The sequence below is a fragment of the Bombus affinis genome, chromosome 4 (assembly GCF_024516045.1).
Source record: "Bombus affinis isolate iyBomAffi1 chromosome 4, iyBomAffi1.2, whole genome shotgun sequence".
In the NCBI taxonomy this organism is placed as follows: Eukaryota; Metazoa; Arthropoda; class Insecta; order Hymenoptera; family Apidae; genus Bombus; species Bombus affinis.
This window is the reverse complement of record NC_066347.1, coordinates 11,927,628-11,945,672: the sequence shown is the minus strand read 5'-3', so window position 1 is coordinate 11,945,672 and position 18,045 is coordinate 11,927,628. Positions and strand designations below refer to the sequence as shown.

General features: G+C 43.5%; 1 protein-coding gene across 8 annotated transcripts in view; it reads left to right on the top strand.

Annotated features, from left to right (window-relative positions):
- LOC126915060 (A disintegrin and metalloproteinase with thrombospondin motifs 10-like) overlaps positions 1-18,045 on the top strand; it is a 91,424-nt gene that overhangs the window by 50,989 nt on the left and 22,390 nt on the right. For 7 of the 8 annotated variants that reach the window (XM_050719391.1, XM_050719394.1, XM_050719395.1 and 4 more), the window contains one exon: positions 10,877-11,211. In XM_050719391.1, the coding sequence (XP_050575348.1) occupies positions 10,877-11,211 (335 nt within the window). Of the gene's footprint in view, positions 1-10,876; positions 11,212-18,045 lie in introns of those variants that run through there. The other variant, XM_050719399.1, reaches the window with a different exon arrangement.

Sequence of the window (18,045 nt, the reverse complement as noted above, 5' to 3'; positions counted from 1 at the left end):
ACGAGCGCGTTAGTACGCCCGCGTAAATAGCTGGTTGTATCTGCAATTTATTGGCCCGGCGAAAGATAGATGCATTTTGTAGCAAAGACAACGCGCCACTTGCGCGCCGCCCTCGCGATAACAATTCGTCAACCGGTCATCATAATTTATCACCGCCCGCTGATAACCAAGATTCACGATAACACTGTAGGAAAGGGTACTTAGGCGGTAAGGAAGCGTTGTTTTGCTTTTAGAGGCAAGATATTATCAGAGATAAAATATTCGTGTATGTGTTCGCGCATTTCGGAAGAGGAAATTTCGATCCAGATACTGCTAAATAGAGACACCTTTAACGGTCTCGAAATGTGTTAATGCCAACCCGCTCTTTGTCTCGTGCTTCACAAATTCAACGAAATCATAATTTTCATGTAACAAATCCACATTACACGCCGATGTATTTACAAAATTATCGTATATCGTGTATTTCGCAACATATCCGGACCACCTTGTTTGTATCGCGTTTCACTTTTGTATCAAAGTCCGAATTTTATACCGGAGGCGAGGCAAACATTTATCCGGCATGCTTGGTTCAAAGATAGGCAAACATATTTTTATATAAATAAATTTTCTTCGCTTAAGTTTCAAAACCATCGGAATTTCCACGCATTCGCATAAATCCATCAAGCCGAAAGTCGCTAGTTTTTCACGTGTCAAAGCCATTCGGATTGGCGCGATCCTATCTGCGTATATGCCTAAGATAATTAATGAAAAACGAACGAGCCAAGACAGTCGGAGATCGTGCTCGGTTGATAGCCACCTACGTGTAATTGGTTTAAACTTGCCTGGAAAAAATCATTCCGGAATCGTTTGCTTGGACGTTCGAGCGAAAATCATATTCGATTGATTAACGTGCGTGACGACCGGTGTGTTATTTAAATTATGCCTAGATCTTTCAATGAATTCTTTTTATTATCTCGTCCGGACGAGATATTTTGAAATTCATAGCTGCATTTTAATATTCAACCGTTTTAAGTGTTTCGATAGCGCTGACCCGTTAAAGGCGCGGCCTGAAAATAATTATCGCGTAACTCTCGAGGCTCGAGGATTGTCTAAGACTTTGAACGTTCTTAGCACCGCTTTCGAAGAATTCATCCTTCGACTTTTCGCTGGCCTTTGAAATTCTCCAAGTTCTCGCAAGAACGCGTAAATTCAAAGAAAACGGGACGCGTTCGAGGAATCAAAGGTATCAAAGGATGCGATTGAATTCTCGGTTTCCGATGCGCCGACTCTTACGCTCTGATCGCATTGGCAAAAACAGCACGAGCGAACGAGCCTAGAAACAGCTTTGCGCAAAACCTGACCTCGCGTTGAAGTACACGCGCACGATAATTAAGTTGTATCGGCATGATTAATCGTTATTCGTGGTTGACCTAGCCTTGTTTCGGCCGATGTTGCGATGAATACCCAGAAAATTGCTCGGCAGACTAAGTTTTGTTCTGCGCGCGCTGCGCCGCACCATGCCGGCTGAAATTAATCCTTTTACTACTGTCGACTACCGAATGTTCGCTGCCGCGCTCTATTTCATCCGTCGGCCGATCCTTCTCGCGGAAACACAATTAACGATTTTCATTTCTCTTATTCCGATATGTAACTGTATGTACGTACGAGCCTCGATCGCACGGATGAAACGCAAGCTTGATTTGTAACGAGCCCGGCGCGACGCGACGCGACGGAACCTTGAGCCACGATTCGTTTAATCGAAATCGCTTAGTTCACCGTGAAAGCCAAGCCATCTGTTGCGCCGGAGAAACCAGCCGCGGTTTCCTTTACGCGAATGCAAAACACCGGACCTGAAAGAAGTCTTTTATCATGCCAAGTATAACCTTCGAAAGCTTACACAGTAGTAAACGTGTTTGTTGCGTTGACGTACCAGCGAATTCTCGTAATTGAACAGATCGGGACAAAGAGTTTGGTTATTTTAAGGAAGAAAATATCTTCTCGAGTATCTTCTGCGATTAGACGATCCAGAATTTACCCTTGGAAAGGAAATCAAGGTGTTCTTAAGTTTAGTAAACCTAGTTTAGTAAACTTGTTAATGCGGTCTATGTAGCTTCGGTTAACTGCAACGTTCGATGATAAGGCAGATTCGGCATGTGCTTCGCAAACTTGACCGTTCTACTTAATCGTTAGAGCGGTAATAGGAAAATTCTGGAGAAACGAGCTTTCTTCGATTTCTGCGACGTCGCTTCCTACCGGAAGGAGATAAATCAGACAGACGATAGCATAAAGTTTACGAATCGATGACCTTTGGAGTCCGCGTGGAACATCATTTCCTGTAAATTATGTTCCCCGTGGATGTATAAACGTGGCCTGAATAAGAGGCGCAACGAATAGTTATTTACTATTCCATAAATGATTGCAAAGCTCGGTATATGAAGCACGCGAGAGTACGTTGTTCGGAGAATTTATGAAAATCGGAGAACATTGCACGGGGAATAATTCAGCAGCTCGCGGGCAAAAGTCACGGCAAGTCGAAAACGATGTCAAATTTTGGTATCGTAAACCAGTCGACCGTCGTTTCGAGAGAAAACGTATTGAAACGTGTTTTCAAACTTCCATTAATTTCGGTCTCCGTTGTGAATCGATCGATTCCGGCAATAAATTTAGAAAAATACCTTTTCTTCGTGAAAATGCCGAATCAATGGAAAAATCATTAATCGAATCGTAGATACGCGATCGAGTGTATGTCCATGTTATTTATTGAACTATCGAACGCGCGTTACTGCGTTAACGTTAACGCAGTAACGCGTCGAATCGATCAAGGGAAATTCGGTTTGCTACGTTCGAGCTGTGCGATTTCACATATAGAAGCGCGTGTATCACCGGTTATTGCAATGTAAATGACGTATAAAATTACGAGCTTTAACGGCTTCTAACTTCGATATACTCTCAAATAACAGGGAATATTCTATAATGAATACAGCCCCTCTGCGCCTCCCTTCCACATACAGATAGATCCCAAGGAAGAACGGAAGCTGCAGCTACGATACACGTTTCCGTAACTATCACAATGTAAACTTCGTTCGGAATCGCAAACCTCCGACTAGTCTAATTTCAATACGTGGCCAAAGTAATCAAACCACCGCGCCGCGTCGTGCTCCGAATTCGATATACAGCTTGATTCGGAAATGTGTCGCGAAATTTACCGATTCTACGCTTCGAAACTGACAAAGATACGTTTGCCAATCTTCGAACCGCTGGGAATTCCGTGTTTCCAATTACTTAGAGTAACTTTTTACCCGTAGATCGTATCTATTATTTTGCTTTCGTACATTGTTACAGTACTTTGAAAATATGGTTAAAAAAGTGCAAGCCCACGTAGAAACTTTTCGCGCAGAATACGTTCTTTCGAACATTACGCGTTACTTTACGCGATACGTATATCGTGCTTTTGTTGCTCGTAGTCGTACGCTAAACACAATTTATCAAAGGTACACGAGCGAAAACCTGGTTTCATACTCTTCCTGGATTCGTTAAATTTAGAAACGCCAAAAATAGAAAGCGTCCACGTTTATAGCGAATGTTTCGTCGAAGTAAGATCAGGTAAACTCGTCGGTGAAGTTCCTTAACATTCGGTCTACGTCGACTTACAAACCGACTTGTACTTCCACGATGAATGTATACAATTTTAAGCGTCCAAGTTTAAATCTCGATCATTGAGTTGAAAACTGTTGGAAAGCCGCCAACGTAGTTTCTCCCATTCGTTCGATCGCTATTCTTCGTTCCTTTTGTATCAACTTGTGTATGTGAGTTACCGCGAGGAACGAAAAGGTGAGAGTTACGAAACTTGTAATTCGGCAACGTGTTTTTAAGCATCGCACGGTAAAACCCAAGCCGTCGAATTTACAGCGGTATTTTTAATCTAGAAGAAAGACTGTTTGAAATTATTCGAAAGAGTCGAGAGCAAGAACGTGGAGCGACTCGACGTGACGAAACATTGTGGCAAAACGTCGGAACGTTACTCTTGAAACGTCCTGTAACCAGTCGAGCAAACCAACTGTAGATATACGCGAGTCGATCGCATGGCCGTGTTTAAAGTTCGATCGAAAAACACCTTAACCTCGGTTGAGCCGCACGCCACTCGATAATAAGTACATCGTGCAAAATTGCGGGCATGCTCGAACGAGCAGCCGTCTGGCCGAGAAATCGTGGCTAATGAGATAACTATAAAAGTTCAATTAGCGTCGGAGAATGATCCTTGCCGGTCGACGGAAGCCGTTTATTAAAAAGAGACCACGAACTGCAGAGTATCGAAGCTGCGCCGCGTTTCCACGACTATCGTGGCAACCTTAATGAATTCGATAAGTAGGCATATGCTAATGGGTGAGAATTTTTGCGGGGCCGCGCCGATGGACAGGACAGGCACGAGTCTCGTCGCAGTGAGTCATACCAAAGAAGGAACTGGTTTTATACCGCGATGCCGGTCATCGACGATAATATATTGTCCCGACGCCTAATAACTTTGACTTCTGCAACTCTGGAACCGGAATCTAACGTTGCGCGAATCCTCACGGGTCCATGACGCGTCGCGCGACGTGGCCTGAATTTATTTTTCGTGCCTCGAGACGACGTGCCTCTCTTGCTCGCACGATGGCCATGACCGTTACACCTTTCAAGTCCACCGATCTCGCAGATATCTAGTCGGAAATGCTCATCGGTGTTCCCCCGATCGATACGTTAACTTAGGTCGGATATGTTTAGCGTTCGAATTACGGGATCTAGTCGGAATTTAGGTAATACGAAATCTAGAGAGGAGTCGCGAAGATTCACTTTTCTTATTGCGTCTGAAAAGATAATGCCCGTTCGTTCGACTAATTTCGTATTCCAATCCCTTTGGCCGTATATTCTCTCGAGATATCCAGAACGATCCAAATTCTTTTCCTCTATTTTATACAAGAGCACCGAGAGTCGGCCGAACAAAAAATTTGAAGTGGAGCGCTCGAGCTAAACCATGGCAGCCCCATTTTTAACGCGGAGTCTTATCTTTTCCCTTCACTGGCACTGGACCTTTTAGTTTACCATATGGTAGATGGGAAAATCTAGAAAGATCAGCAACTCTAAATATCGTTCACGAAAAATCGAGATCGCAGTCTCGGCGTTCTTTCTTCGCAAACATACAGGATATCCTTCGATCGTTGTCTTAAACGAAGGAGATTCGTTCTGAGATACGATATTAGTCCCGCGAGATGATCGATCGACGCGCAACCATCACCGACTACTGTACGATAGATTAACGAATAACGAAACGCTCATAAGCGTCGCGTAATTACTCATCTATTTTGCGTAATTGAACAAGTGGCGTACGCGACTTGGCCGATCGAGTGTGGGAAGGATCGGTGACCATATGTGCGAAGAATCGCGTATAGAGTATCGATGCAGTAGGTAGAGACTGTATGGGAGGTCCGAGTATTCATCCGAGTCCCCACCTGCATTTAACCCCGACTCGCTCCAGGCACACGCTGATTGGTCCGCCCGCCATTTTTCCGACTTTAATGATAATAGGATAATGATGATTATACCGTTCACCGAACGCACTAGATGTTTCCTCTCTCTCCTCCTCCTCCTCCTCCTCCTCCTCATTCCCTCTCTGTCTCGTCGTCCAGCTATTTATCCGCATCGCAGAAACCTGTATCGAGCGTGGAAAGCTGCGAGCCGCCGCTCGATCGACCCTACTCCGGCGATCGTTTCAACGATCGACGTTTTTTCCTAGCGAGCTACCGCCACGATGTATCCCGTAGCCGATAGTATCGAGAACTCAGCCACCCGCGACACCCACCTTCCCGACAATCGCCATAGAAATCGAACCATCGTTTTTACAGCCACGATCGATATCTTGATTAACCGTGAAGTCGTTCAAGGTTGCCATTTGAGCGCCGCAAGGCACACGATTTTTACAGGGTAGAAATGTTTTTGCCGAACTGAGATTATGCCGCGCGCCGTGAGATCGATGGAACCGTTCGCCGATAATGACGACAATTATGACCGATACTCGTTAGTCATCCCGTGGTTAAACCATCCGGATGGTACATTGTGAAGTAATCGAGGCACGAGACCAGTGGTTCTTTACTTGTCGAGAGTTCGAACAGCTCGAGAGGTTCAAAGATAAACTCAACTACAACGTTGCCTCCAGTTAGTTAACGGCCAACGAGTTTATCCTCTCAACAATGTATACGCGGTAACTAACAATCATAATATATTACGATAAACGATAATAAATCGTAACAGATGCTACCGTTTTCCTTTCTAAAAATAATGAAAATTCATTGTGCTCGCAGATATCTATCTGTTAATTGATCAAAAGATATACAAGCATACAAAATGTTAGGTAATTTCATCGAATTTCCAATTCCAATTTCTTCCTTTCTTTTCTTTCTTTTTTTTTTTTTTTTTTTTTTTTACAAATAATCGGGAAATATTTCGTCCAAACTATCGGATAGGTGTAAATCTGTTCGCTATAGGAGATGCTTGACCGGTGTGGGAACGGAATTCAAGTTCTTGGACATTTTAGTTATGTATTTGCAGATACATATGCAGGCGAAACGCATCGTACGTAGAGAATCGTGTAAAACGAATTGCACGAAAATTATCGATATCCGTGTGAATTCTTTCAACGGGGGGAGATTCGACGCGAGAGATGCGTTTGTTCGGCGATAATCCCATTCACGGGCATAATTCCCGGTCCTTGCCACGCATCGTTAATTACGGCCGTTTACATTTATCATTCGTCGACGGCCGTATATTTTCCAAAATTTATACCGCGCGAAGAGCCACCGGAATTTCAGGTATATTTTAGGTCCGGTTTCCGGCCTATTCGTAATAAGCCGTGTCGCTCGAATAATTCTCCTCGCGACAACGTGCGGCGGATCGATGCCGCTGCGACTCGTTACCAACAAGCTGATTAGCCTTCGATATTAACGTAGAGATGAAATTATCCGATAAACAGTGTGAATCGACCGATCCGCACTATCGTTACTCCCTTATGAAGCACCGTATCGAATGTTACCTTCGACGATTTTACGTCGCTCTTTCCCGATAACCGTCCATCGATGACTTTAACTTTTTCCATATCCATGAAAATAATCGAATTTGCTCATATTCAATAAAATATGCTTTTAACGCTACAACGATATTCAAGTCAAATCTTTCGATTTTTATCTATCTCGTTTTATTAAAAAATTTGACCCGTCGAAGTTCCGTTGACAATAAAACGATTTTAAATGGAGTTCTTTTTCGCGCCATCTCGCTCGATTTTAACAGCTTCCTTTATTTTGTCTCAACGATATTGCCACTATTCATCCTCGAAAGCAATCCATTGGAGAAGTGGCTCGATCTCGTAGCGGATCGGTGGTAAGAATCAAGAAGGAACGTTAGCGTACTGCATCCTTGTTTCCTTAGCCTTGGGTGTTTTGGTGCCGGGACAGAAGCCAGCAAACGAGCGGAACTTCTCTATAATTTAACTCTATCGATTCTTAAAACTACTCGCAACTCGAATAAAACGTTTTATTCACCCTCTATCTGTATTTCACGTTGAAACTGACATATTGATATTCGCTCAAAGCTATCATTTTAACAGGAACAACGTCGGAAAAACTTTCATTGGAAACGCTTAATCCTTCGGCTTTCCATATTTTTATTTTCTAGAGTTTCTATATCGGTATTAAATCGACGGGGAAACACCTAAGTACTAAACGTCGATCCAGTATTTTTCTGAAATACTAGCGCCGATAAAAAGTCACAGCGATGAACCTTCGTTAAACAAACGCCCGTTATCGATTTCACGAGGCTTGAAATCGCGGCTCGTCCTCCGTGTACGCAAGTATAAATGCGATCATAAATAGCGTCATATATCAAAGACATCGACGGTTCGTCGAGCGTGAATCGTTGTTGTGGACACCGATCGATCGATCGAACTACAATTTACTATTGTAGACGGTGATCTAACGTCTAATAGAATAATTGTGGTTAGCCTCTGGCCGAGGAGGACAGAGAGAAAAAGACGTCGGGAATGCAGCCACGGTTCAGCTGCCGTAATATGTCTTCATGTAAGAGCGGACTGACAGTTAACATCGTTGAGATCCAATCTGCATACCGAGATCGGATATCGTCTTCAATGAAACGGACGGGGCCGTTCCAGATTTTTCCTCCGCGAATGCAATCGACCGGTTTAACAAAGACGCGCGTTTCGTCGTTATTTTCTTTGATATCTAGTTTCGAGCTGCCTCTCTCGAGAGTAATGGATGAAATTGATTTTTTTCTTTTTTTTTCTTAAAAACAACGTTGCTTCCTATTTGCGCTTTTCACGAGGAACGAAAGTATTTTGCAAGATCTTTGATTCGATCGAAGATTTTGCATCGTCTTTGGTGCGGCCAAACTAACCGATAGCTTACCTATCGCCTGAGTTACTCGACTCGCATAAACGTTTGTAAGAGAATCTCTAAACAAGTTTCGAATACTTATTTATACATAGTTGATGATATGACGACTACCTGTCTGCAACAGAAAAAGAACAGAAAAGTAAGTTAGCATTGACCAACGCGTGCTCGAAACTAGTTGAGACAATAAAGAATACAAAGAATACAGACAAAACACGATATACGTACGTGATTCCCTTTACGAACCTTTATGGTCTTCGTGTTTGCGATCGAGACGTATCAGCAAGTGGGCGCCAAGATGACAAATTGCCGGTGACATTCTATCGTTGGTCGAGGGACGAAGAAAAATCAGAGGTGCTGGCGCGCAGACTTCAAGATCGATGAGCAGCGAATAATCGAATCCACAGCGATTCTTTTCTAAGCGGTCGACGTTGTGCGTCGACCCATTAAATCAGTCGGAAATTATTACATCAATTTTACGGTACATAACTGTCGTTCATTCGGTTACGCGTTGTCACCCGATCGACCAACCGCTTATCATATCGCGGTCGCCGATGTTTGGCCGATCGTTCTGCCATTGTTTCGAATTATTTTTGCCAGCCGCATAGCGATATTTCGGATAATTGTTCGCTCGTGCTCACGAGTTTTGCGGTTCGTTCCATTCTCTTCGCGCTTTTAAACGTATTTTAGTATTCGCGTTGCTTCGGTGAACCAAAAATCATGCCAAAATTAGTTGACCAACCCGGAGTAAACGCGAAAGAAAGAAGATCGTCGCTTCGGGTAATATCTCGCAACGATGATACCAAATTTGAAAGAAACTTCACGAACACGTGACTTTGGAAACGTAGAACGGCAAATATTGGAAAAATGAAACGATTGATACCGACTGCTTACCTTCTCGGTAGATCTGTGCTTAGAGGCGATTCTTTCATTGGATAATGCATCGGGCTCGCTTATAAAACTCACGTGACAAGCTCCGTGATTATGCGGTGTAACGAAGTACCGCGTGAATGAAAAATAGATAAAAATGCTAAGGTAAAAAATGGAGGAAGGAAAGAGAGCGAGGTGGAAATGAATGTAATGCAATTTTCAACGGTGGCAACGCTGTGCTAAGTGAATAAAAGTTGGAAAGGAAGGTTGAAAAGTATCCAATCCGCTACAAATACCGTTTCGCAGCCTCTATGCTCTATTCGCCGTTGACTTTACGGCATAATGAGTTCCATGAGCTGGTAAAAAAATTGGGATAAAAAACGAATTACACAGTGTCTCGCTTGTCTAACTAGAACATGAAAACTAATGAGATATCGTGATTACAGGTAACGGTAAGCATTATTCGATGTTTTTTAAAAAAAGAAGTTAACGCTATTAATGCGCCTGTAATGTTTCAACGACAGAGCATGCCGATCGGTCGCTAGTTTGCAGTTCCAGCAACGTTCTGCAAAGGATGCAGATGTTTATGAAATTTCGAGTTTCTTCGTTCCCATTTGGATCGTGTAAGATAGAAATCGGTAAAAATCGATAAAAATGTTCCACGATACTCGGAAGACGAATTTTGCTTCAACGTAATTTCTTTCGAATCTTCTCCTACCCGGTAGGAGCCAGTTATTTCCTTGGAAAAGCTTCGTTTATGAAGAAAAATGAAGTTTTATTATCGCGCCAAGCTCGAGGGCCACGGCAGGATTTAAGATGCCGGTGAGAACGTCAGAAAGCATTAAACCTTATCAACTAACGAACAAAATTCCCGTAAACCGCAAATGCGAGCGGCCAGGGTGCAAAATTCGAGCGTTACGGTACTCTGAGCAATTACTTAAGACGACGTTCGAGAATATGAATAATATCCGAGTATTATTCCGCCGGGCCGGTTTACAATCACGTCGCGATAGCTGTCTTAATGAAACACCGGGCAACGTTGATGCAATTATTTATTTGAAATATTGCTCGATGCAGCGCTGGGTGTCCGTAATCAATCACATCCTCCCTCGGGTTGAATTCTGCCGTCTCTGTCGGCGTTTACGAGTCTCTGCCCACTCGCTTCTACCACAGATCGCGTTATCTTGCATTACCCCGGTGAAACCGCCGCCGGTAAACACTCGATTAATATATAACGTTGTTTTACGCGATCGCTGCCTCTTCGCGGAATATTCGCGCAGAATATATCACGCGTTACGAATAAATTTCCTACGCCCAAGAAAACGTACGCCCATGCGTAAAACAGATTATGTACATCGCGCGAGACGAAATTTTAGAAGCAAATTTTAGAACCGCGTTTAATGATTCGATACTGTCGAAAAACGCGGAACGTTGCATGCAACCCTATTGATCACGTATCAATCGGTGGTGCAACTCGACGCTTTGATCAAACACCATCTCGCTATATCGCGATAACGGGTAGCTGCTCCTCTACTGTGCACAGGAGTACTTACTCGTCTAGCGACACGAATTTATCAGAATCATTCCCATTTCAGGCATATATACCATGGAGAAGCACGTCCAGGAGCACGAGATAGCGATACCTCGAAAAGTGACCTACCGAGGGGAGCTTATCTCGCACAACGTGACCCACCACCATCACGAGGACGGGCCAGTGGTACACTATCGATTGTCCGTAGCCGGTAACGAGTACCACATCGAACTGACGGCCGTGGACAACTTCATCGGACCAGCGATGGTCGTTGAAAGACGGAAACGAGACGTACATGTGCGCAGCCGGACAAAAAATAGCTCGAGCAAGTGCCATTATCGGGGTTTCATTCAGGGACATCGGAATTCCCAGGTTGCCTTATCCGCCTGTGACGGTCTGGTGAGTTTTACGCTTTTATCCTACCGTCTTCGTCGATTCTTTCCATTTCTTTCTTTCTACTCTTTCGTTAATCTGCGTTTCGAGAGCAGCCAAATAGATTAGACGAGATTAGACGAAATGGATTCGTTGTAGAAATTAAAGAAAAGTTGAAATTTGCGTAATTTCGAGTTTACGAATTATCGGTGAATAAAGTAGAATTAAGTAGAATAGGAAAATACGCTCGCTGCGTCTGATATATCGTACGGGTGCTCTACTTGAATTTTCATATCGATTACGAGAGATACGGTACACGGCTTTACCTTTGATTCCTCCATATCGAAAGCAAACAGTCAAACTTACCTTACGACGATTATGTTTCATCGTCCTTCGGTATTTAATTATTACTATTTACTGTTACTATCTCTTTCGCGGAAATACAAAATATTTGCACGATTTAAATTGCCAATATCGAAAATGTTCTCGATTCTCATCCGTTATACGGAATTATAGAAATGAATACTGCGAGTAATAATTATCAGGTTATTAGCGAAAAATATTTAACACGTATGAATATTTGTAGATGGATGTTAAACAAGAGCGGAAAATTAATGAAGCATGCTTACAGACGTTGCTGTACATTTTTTCATTAAGAAATAATATCTGTTCTTCCGCTGGATTCTCGTCCATGTGCTATCTCGGCTTACCTTTTACAGCTTGCGTATACTTGATAACATAGTAGCGTTGGCAGCAAAGAAAATACACGCGAGCCGGTATATACGCGCACAGAATAACGCGGGTTAGTGAAGTTTAGTTTTTCGCGGTCGTGAAACGAAACGATCCTCTATTATCTACGAAAATATAGATTAAACGTGAATTCAAATTCTTTTCCTTCTTGAGCAACGTCTTTCAAAAAGACCGTACAATAAATAGGAGTATCTTACTTTTAACGAATAAGTCGCGCTTATTTATGTCTACCGAGATATAAAAAAGGATATATCGAGTCTGGTTGACAATTTCCAAGACAAAAGAAATTCGAATCGATTCGCTAATAAGAGAAACGATCCAGCTGTTCGACTTACAATACGATGCACCCTTGTGCACAGTATTCGATCGAGCTCTTTCGAGTAGCACGGAGAATCGATAACGTTCCTCCGAAGTTTCTCTCCTACTCGTGCAAAATATTTGCTAAAATGGAAACTCTGGCAGGCGATCTCCTACCAATTTCTCGACCATCGCACCGCCACCGCGCTGTGCCGCGTCTGACGCTTATAAAACCGCCTCAATTGGTGGCAGTCGCATCCGCGTTTAAAGCGGCATCCGTATCCGGCGGATTCGGTTCGGCGAAATTACATTTCCAAGTTGGGCACGGCTCGCGGAGAACAGTCTCGCTAGCGCCGCAAAACCGAAAGGCGAAATTTACGAATATGAAGGTATATTCTCGACATCCGACGGGTGTGGTATCGCGAGAGAAACTCGCACGGAAGTTCGCCGCAGGGAGGAAGGACGTAGAGCGTAGAGCGTAAAAGGTAACGCGGTAACGGCGCAGAAGAGGAAAGAAAGAGAGAACGCGCGGAGGTGGTAACGAAGCGCACGATCTCGCGAAAAAGAGAAGCGCGAGAACAATGGAAGAAGCCGAAGGTCGTGCAAGTGGATAAGACGCGGTAAGAGGGGAAGAAGGGATAAAGGGGAGAGCGGATGCGAAAGAGGGAGGAGTCACGAAGCATGCATCGACGCAATTTGCTCGCAGCTTCCAGATAATGATTTAATTTGCCATGGCTTGGCAGATTTATGACGGCGCGTCTCGCCGATGCGTCCACCTGTGAACGCGCACACCTATTCTCCCGAGTGTCTGCAATCCACGCGAACGCAATCAGCTTCCAGGCGAATTCGAGTGCGAGCAACCTTTTGCGTTCGTGGATTTACGCCGCCTGCGACCCGTCGTGTTCTTTCGAGTATCCCGCTTCGCACCGCAGCAAACTCTTGAAATCCACGGAACAGCCGAAAGAAGGCTATTAGCGTTGCTTATTAGCCGATTACCGCACCGTGCCGCATCAAGCCGCGCGATTGCGCGATCCTGCCTTACGCGCTAACGAGTCGATGCAGACCACAACTCCAGAATGTTAATTTTCTTCGATTTTGCCTTTGTACGAAGCGACGATCGAAAATCGAAAAATATCGTAATTTAGATAGATTTGCAATTTCATTTCGGCTAAGTACGTAGTAAGTACACGTGCGTGCCGCTGTGTTTATCAGTGAATATTCTTGTAAAACAGCGTTTAATTCGTAGAATCTATAGACCTTGCATTGTATAAAGCTTGCATCGTATCTAACTTTGTTACCAGTCTAATAACATGCTATGATTTAGTCCGTAATGTCATCGAAGCGGAGTCGAACCTCGAGTAACCGTGATTCCGAAAGTCCGGACCAAAGGATCTCTAAATTTCGCACCCAAAAGGATTTCTTCGGACTTTTTCACTACCCGCCACTACGTAAAAAAAATGTACAACTTTAATCTCTCGAATGTCTACGTCTGTGAAAGATACTTTTTCCGAGTATCGTGAATAAAATTGTAGTATATAAATAAACATAAAAGATGATATATACATTAATAAATCAGTCAAGACGAGATTTCCGTAAAGAAATAAATGCATGTACGAATGAGAAGAAGTTGAATCGTGAGAGGCAAAATCAGATTAGATCGCATAGGTGGTCCGAGCGGAGGACGTTCGAACGTCCGTTCTGTTGAACGTGGAGGAGCGTAAACTTCCCTTTGTAAGGGAACGGATTCTCACGCAACAGCAATTTTGTCTGCTCGATCTTCTAGAGGAAATCGGTTGTGACCGCTTACCGCTCGCGGCGATCGACCTTCCCGGTGTTGTACAGAGACACGAAATTTTGCGAACTCGTCTCGCAAGTGCAGCTACGCGGAAACTGTAACCTGCCGTGACGTTCGTTTCTATCGCTCGATAAGGACAAGCCCGCATCGCTATGGTTAATTAATTGGTACGATTCATTTCGATTCGACCGTATGCGCGCATCGATCGAATTGTGACTTGTCGAATTAAATCATGAGTGGAGTTTGACGAAATTACGCGCGTTCGTACTACCATGAATTCATCGAATTTGACTTTGATACATGGGGACAGTCTGCCTCTGATTCATCTGTGACCAGCGTAATTAGCCAAAGATTCCTCGATATGGTCTTTTAACCAGCGAATATGGAATCAGTGGCAAATATCAAAATCGCTCACGTTGATCGTCCATTGAAAAAGAGGAAAGAGATCAAATTCGGTTAAGGAACGTCGAAACGATTCGAATCGCGAGATGATTCTTCTTACACGTTCGACGATGCGTTTATCGGTGTACCGTGTAGGTATAATCACCGGAAATCAGATTCAGAATATGTCGTCGATTATAATTCGTCGAAGGCAGCAGGTGCGGGAGGCGAAAATTAGCATAGATCCTTGCAGAACAGTAGCCGCATACTTTGTTGTTAATTTCTCCTTGAAACCGTTTTTACCCACGTGTGAGCGTTTTAATGCACCGAACTATGATCCTCTCGCTATTACGTACGCGATATCCCATTTTATTGCACCATAAAATTGATGGAACAGAATGCTCGAGTGCGCGCAAAGCTCTCGCAAGGAACCGTCGTAAAATTTCAAATCGCGAACCGCTTGTACTCGCGGTTTACGATTTGATAAACCTTCGATTTCGACTTATGATCGGCGTTCCGTTATATGGTAACCTTTAATAGCGGAATTGTAGGGTGCGTTGCCAACGTAAACGTTATGAACTCGTGAACTTTTAATTATTCGTCGCAAATAATAAACGTGGTACAACGAATAGGTAAAGTTAAAGTTACAACAAATCAATGTCCATGCAACGAGTTCTCCGAGTTATAAATTCTCGGTTTAATAAAGTGTATAAAAGCTTATTGTGTTAGAAGGATTGATATCTCGCAGGTAAAGTATGGATATAAATTATTCCCGTTAGACGTTCAGCCGTGCAAATAAACTGTTTCGCTATACCAGATATTTATTGCATCTTTAGAAACGGAAAAATTGTTCGCCTCTACGCAGTTTCTCCAGATGAATTCGCGTTGAAATATTAGGCTGTTGCAGCCGTTCTCTATGCCATTGAACATAAAGCACGAACTCAATTTTTAAAAGACTCCGCGTTCAAAATTAAGACGTACAAGTACAAATGTCGCTAATGGCGGTACTTCATCTTTCTCCGACTGTATCGCGACATTCTCTTCGTCGAAACTAACCGATTCAAAGTCTCGAGCGGACTATGGAGGCGCGTTAGCTTCACGAACGTCGTGCATGTATAGCGACCTGTTAAAAAATATTATTTCGACGTATTATTTCGACGACGACGATCGTTACAAGGATCGAAATAGAAAATATGGTAGTTCGAGTTGGCAAGTTCCGATAGAGATTGTAGAAACCAGCGCGGTCATAAAATTACGATAGCACGGTGTAACAGCGCATAGCGCGCGATATTAATACATCGTGGCATTTAACGGCCGATAACAAGCTTCAGGCCAACAAATCCGTTGGTCGATTCTCGTGTATGCCCTTCTGGGAAGTAATTTTCGGTGGAATCGATGGTTCGTAATCGACGAGGAGCCGATCCGACCACGTGGCAGAACCACGCGTATTTACGCGACATGTAAATGAAGTAATCGTTTCGGGTTGGCGCGTCTGCAGTTACGCGTCCGCAGTTACGCGCACACACCAACCGACCGAGTGTAATTGGCATCGATACGTAATGTTCAGTAATTTCAGGCTTCCACGGTAATGGTATTATCTGGTGGGTTAATTCGCCGGTACGCCCTCGATAGCGACCGCTTAACGTGAGTTAGAATTGAATTTGACACGCCGATCCACCCTTTTGCTGCTGTCCCCGCAAGATGCTGTACCGTGATCCCTTTGTTATCTTGAGTGGCTTACGGGCACGGGACATTTCAAAGCCCGGCATTACGTTTATTGGATAGCTCGATGATATTAGGATCGAACCGGTGGAACCTTCTTCGAACAATGTCCTGGCCAAATCTCTCTGAGAGGCCACCAAATGTGAAATGGCAGTCGATTAGGTCGCTTACATTTGTTTCGATAAATCCTATTTGTCGAATCGAACGACGAAAGATCGATCGCTCCGAACCACTCGAAACAGTGAGTTTTTCTTTATAAGAAAGAAATTGTACCATGTTTAATCAACATTTTTATCTCGCAGAATTTTTACGATCGATTCACTGCTACTATACGCGAAGCGAAATATGTTCGCGTTATTCCAAAGACCACACATAATACTTCCAACTATCTGCTTGCTCTATGTTCGTGAAACGTTAACAAATTCCAAATATCGGTCTACCTATCTCTAACGAGCACAGCAAGGCCTAACACTAGCACTATCGTTCAGATCGACGAATCTTGCCATGGTTTTCTTTGCGAAGAAATAGGAACCGCGATTCGTCGCTGACGAGAATAGGAGAACAAGAGAAACCGGATGGTTTGTTGGTATCGTTTGGACGCTACCGAAAAGCGTGGTTTCTTTATTCGTTATCTCGAATTGCACGAAGTTCTCGTCGCTAGCGGATATCGTCGTGGAAGAATCAAGAAACGGCGGAACGCGTCTATTAAATTTCCAGGAATGATCGCGAGGTACGATAGGCTCGGTCACGCCGGCTGCAAAATGCGCCATGGACATGCATCTTCTCGCGTGAGGTACGCCTCCTGCTTTAACAAATCGCGTTTATATACCCATAAGACGTGATTGCGTCGTTAACGTCGAAAGAATTGTTCGCGAAAAGACAGGGATCGTCGTCGACGATGCGAATCTTCGATTTGCCAGAAAACCGCCGTGTCGTCGAAAATGCCGCGTACTCGAATGTACGTCTTCCTTGCTCTCGCGAAACGTCAAGTTCATCGATACCTGTTCCCGAGTCTTTAACCTCCTGACAAAATCTAAATTTTTTCCAGATCAAAGAGTATTAACGGAAATTAGGTTAACTCGGATGAATACGTTTAAGCGAAGCGAACGTAGAACGCAATCGCTTTGAGGAATCTACTTATTTCGCAAATATCGTTGATGTAAAAGGAAGAAATATCTCGTGGAAGAAATATTCAACGGTTATCCCGGAGCTAGAAGCAGCATCCCGTTATAGGTTGTTATTGTGGCTGTCGAGCTACCAATTGAAAGAGAAGAATCGCGGAAAAAGAAGAGATGACGCGTCGCGCTTATAAACTGCTTATAAGCTGCTTATAAGCCTCTAATAAACCGCTTCGATTATTATTTATGGGTCTGTCTCGCGGTAATGAGAGACGTCGAGCAACTAAATGGGCTTGAGAATCACGCGTTGATTTAGTTTCTTAGAATTTTTAGCCGAACGAAACCCTGGTGACGGTGATACGTTATAAAAAAGCAAGATATCTTTTTATATTCGAGCTATCGATTTCAGGGTGTATACCAAGTCATTCATCGATTGATTTTTTAATTCGAACGTGTATTCGTACTTTTTGGAATGTCTATCGTTTCGCGTGTTTTCTTTGTCGGTTAAATTATCTATATCCATTTATAGAAGCCTCTGCTCTACTTAACGCGAAGGACGGCAGTGAAAGATTATATTCCGATCAGAATTTGTAATTTGGCGCGTATAACGTGGCGTGTATATGGAAAAATCGGAAATAACCATAGGAAGGGATAAAGAGTAGCGATTTGCCTTTCAAAAGTTTACGCGTACCGAACGATTTCAGCGTCTCGGTCTAATTTTCTGATCCCGATACCGGTTTTTTCGAGAATTGAACCATTTTACTGTATTCTTTTTGTCCCTACCATATATGTAATTAG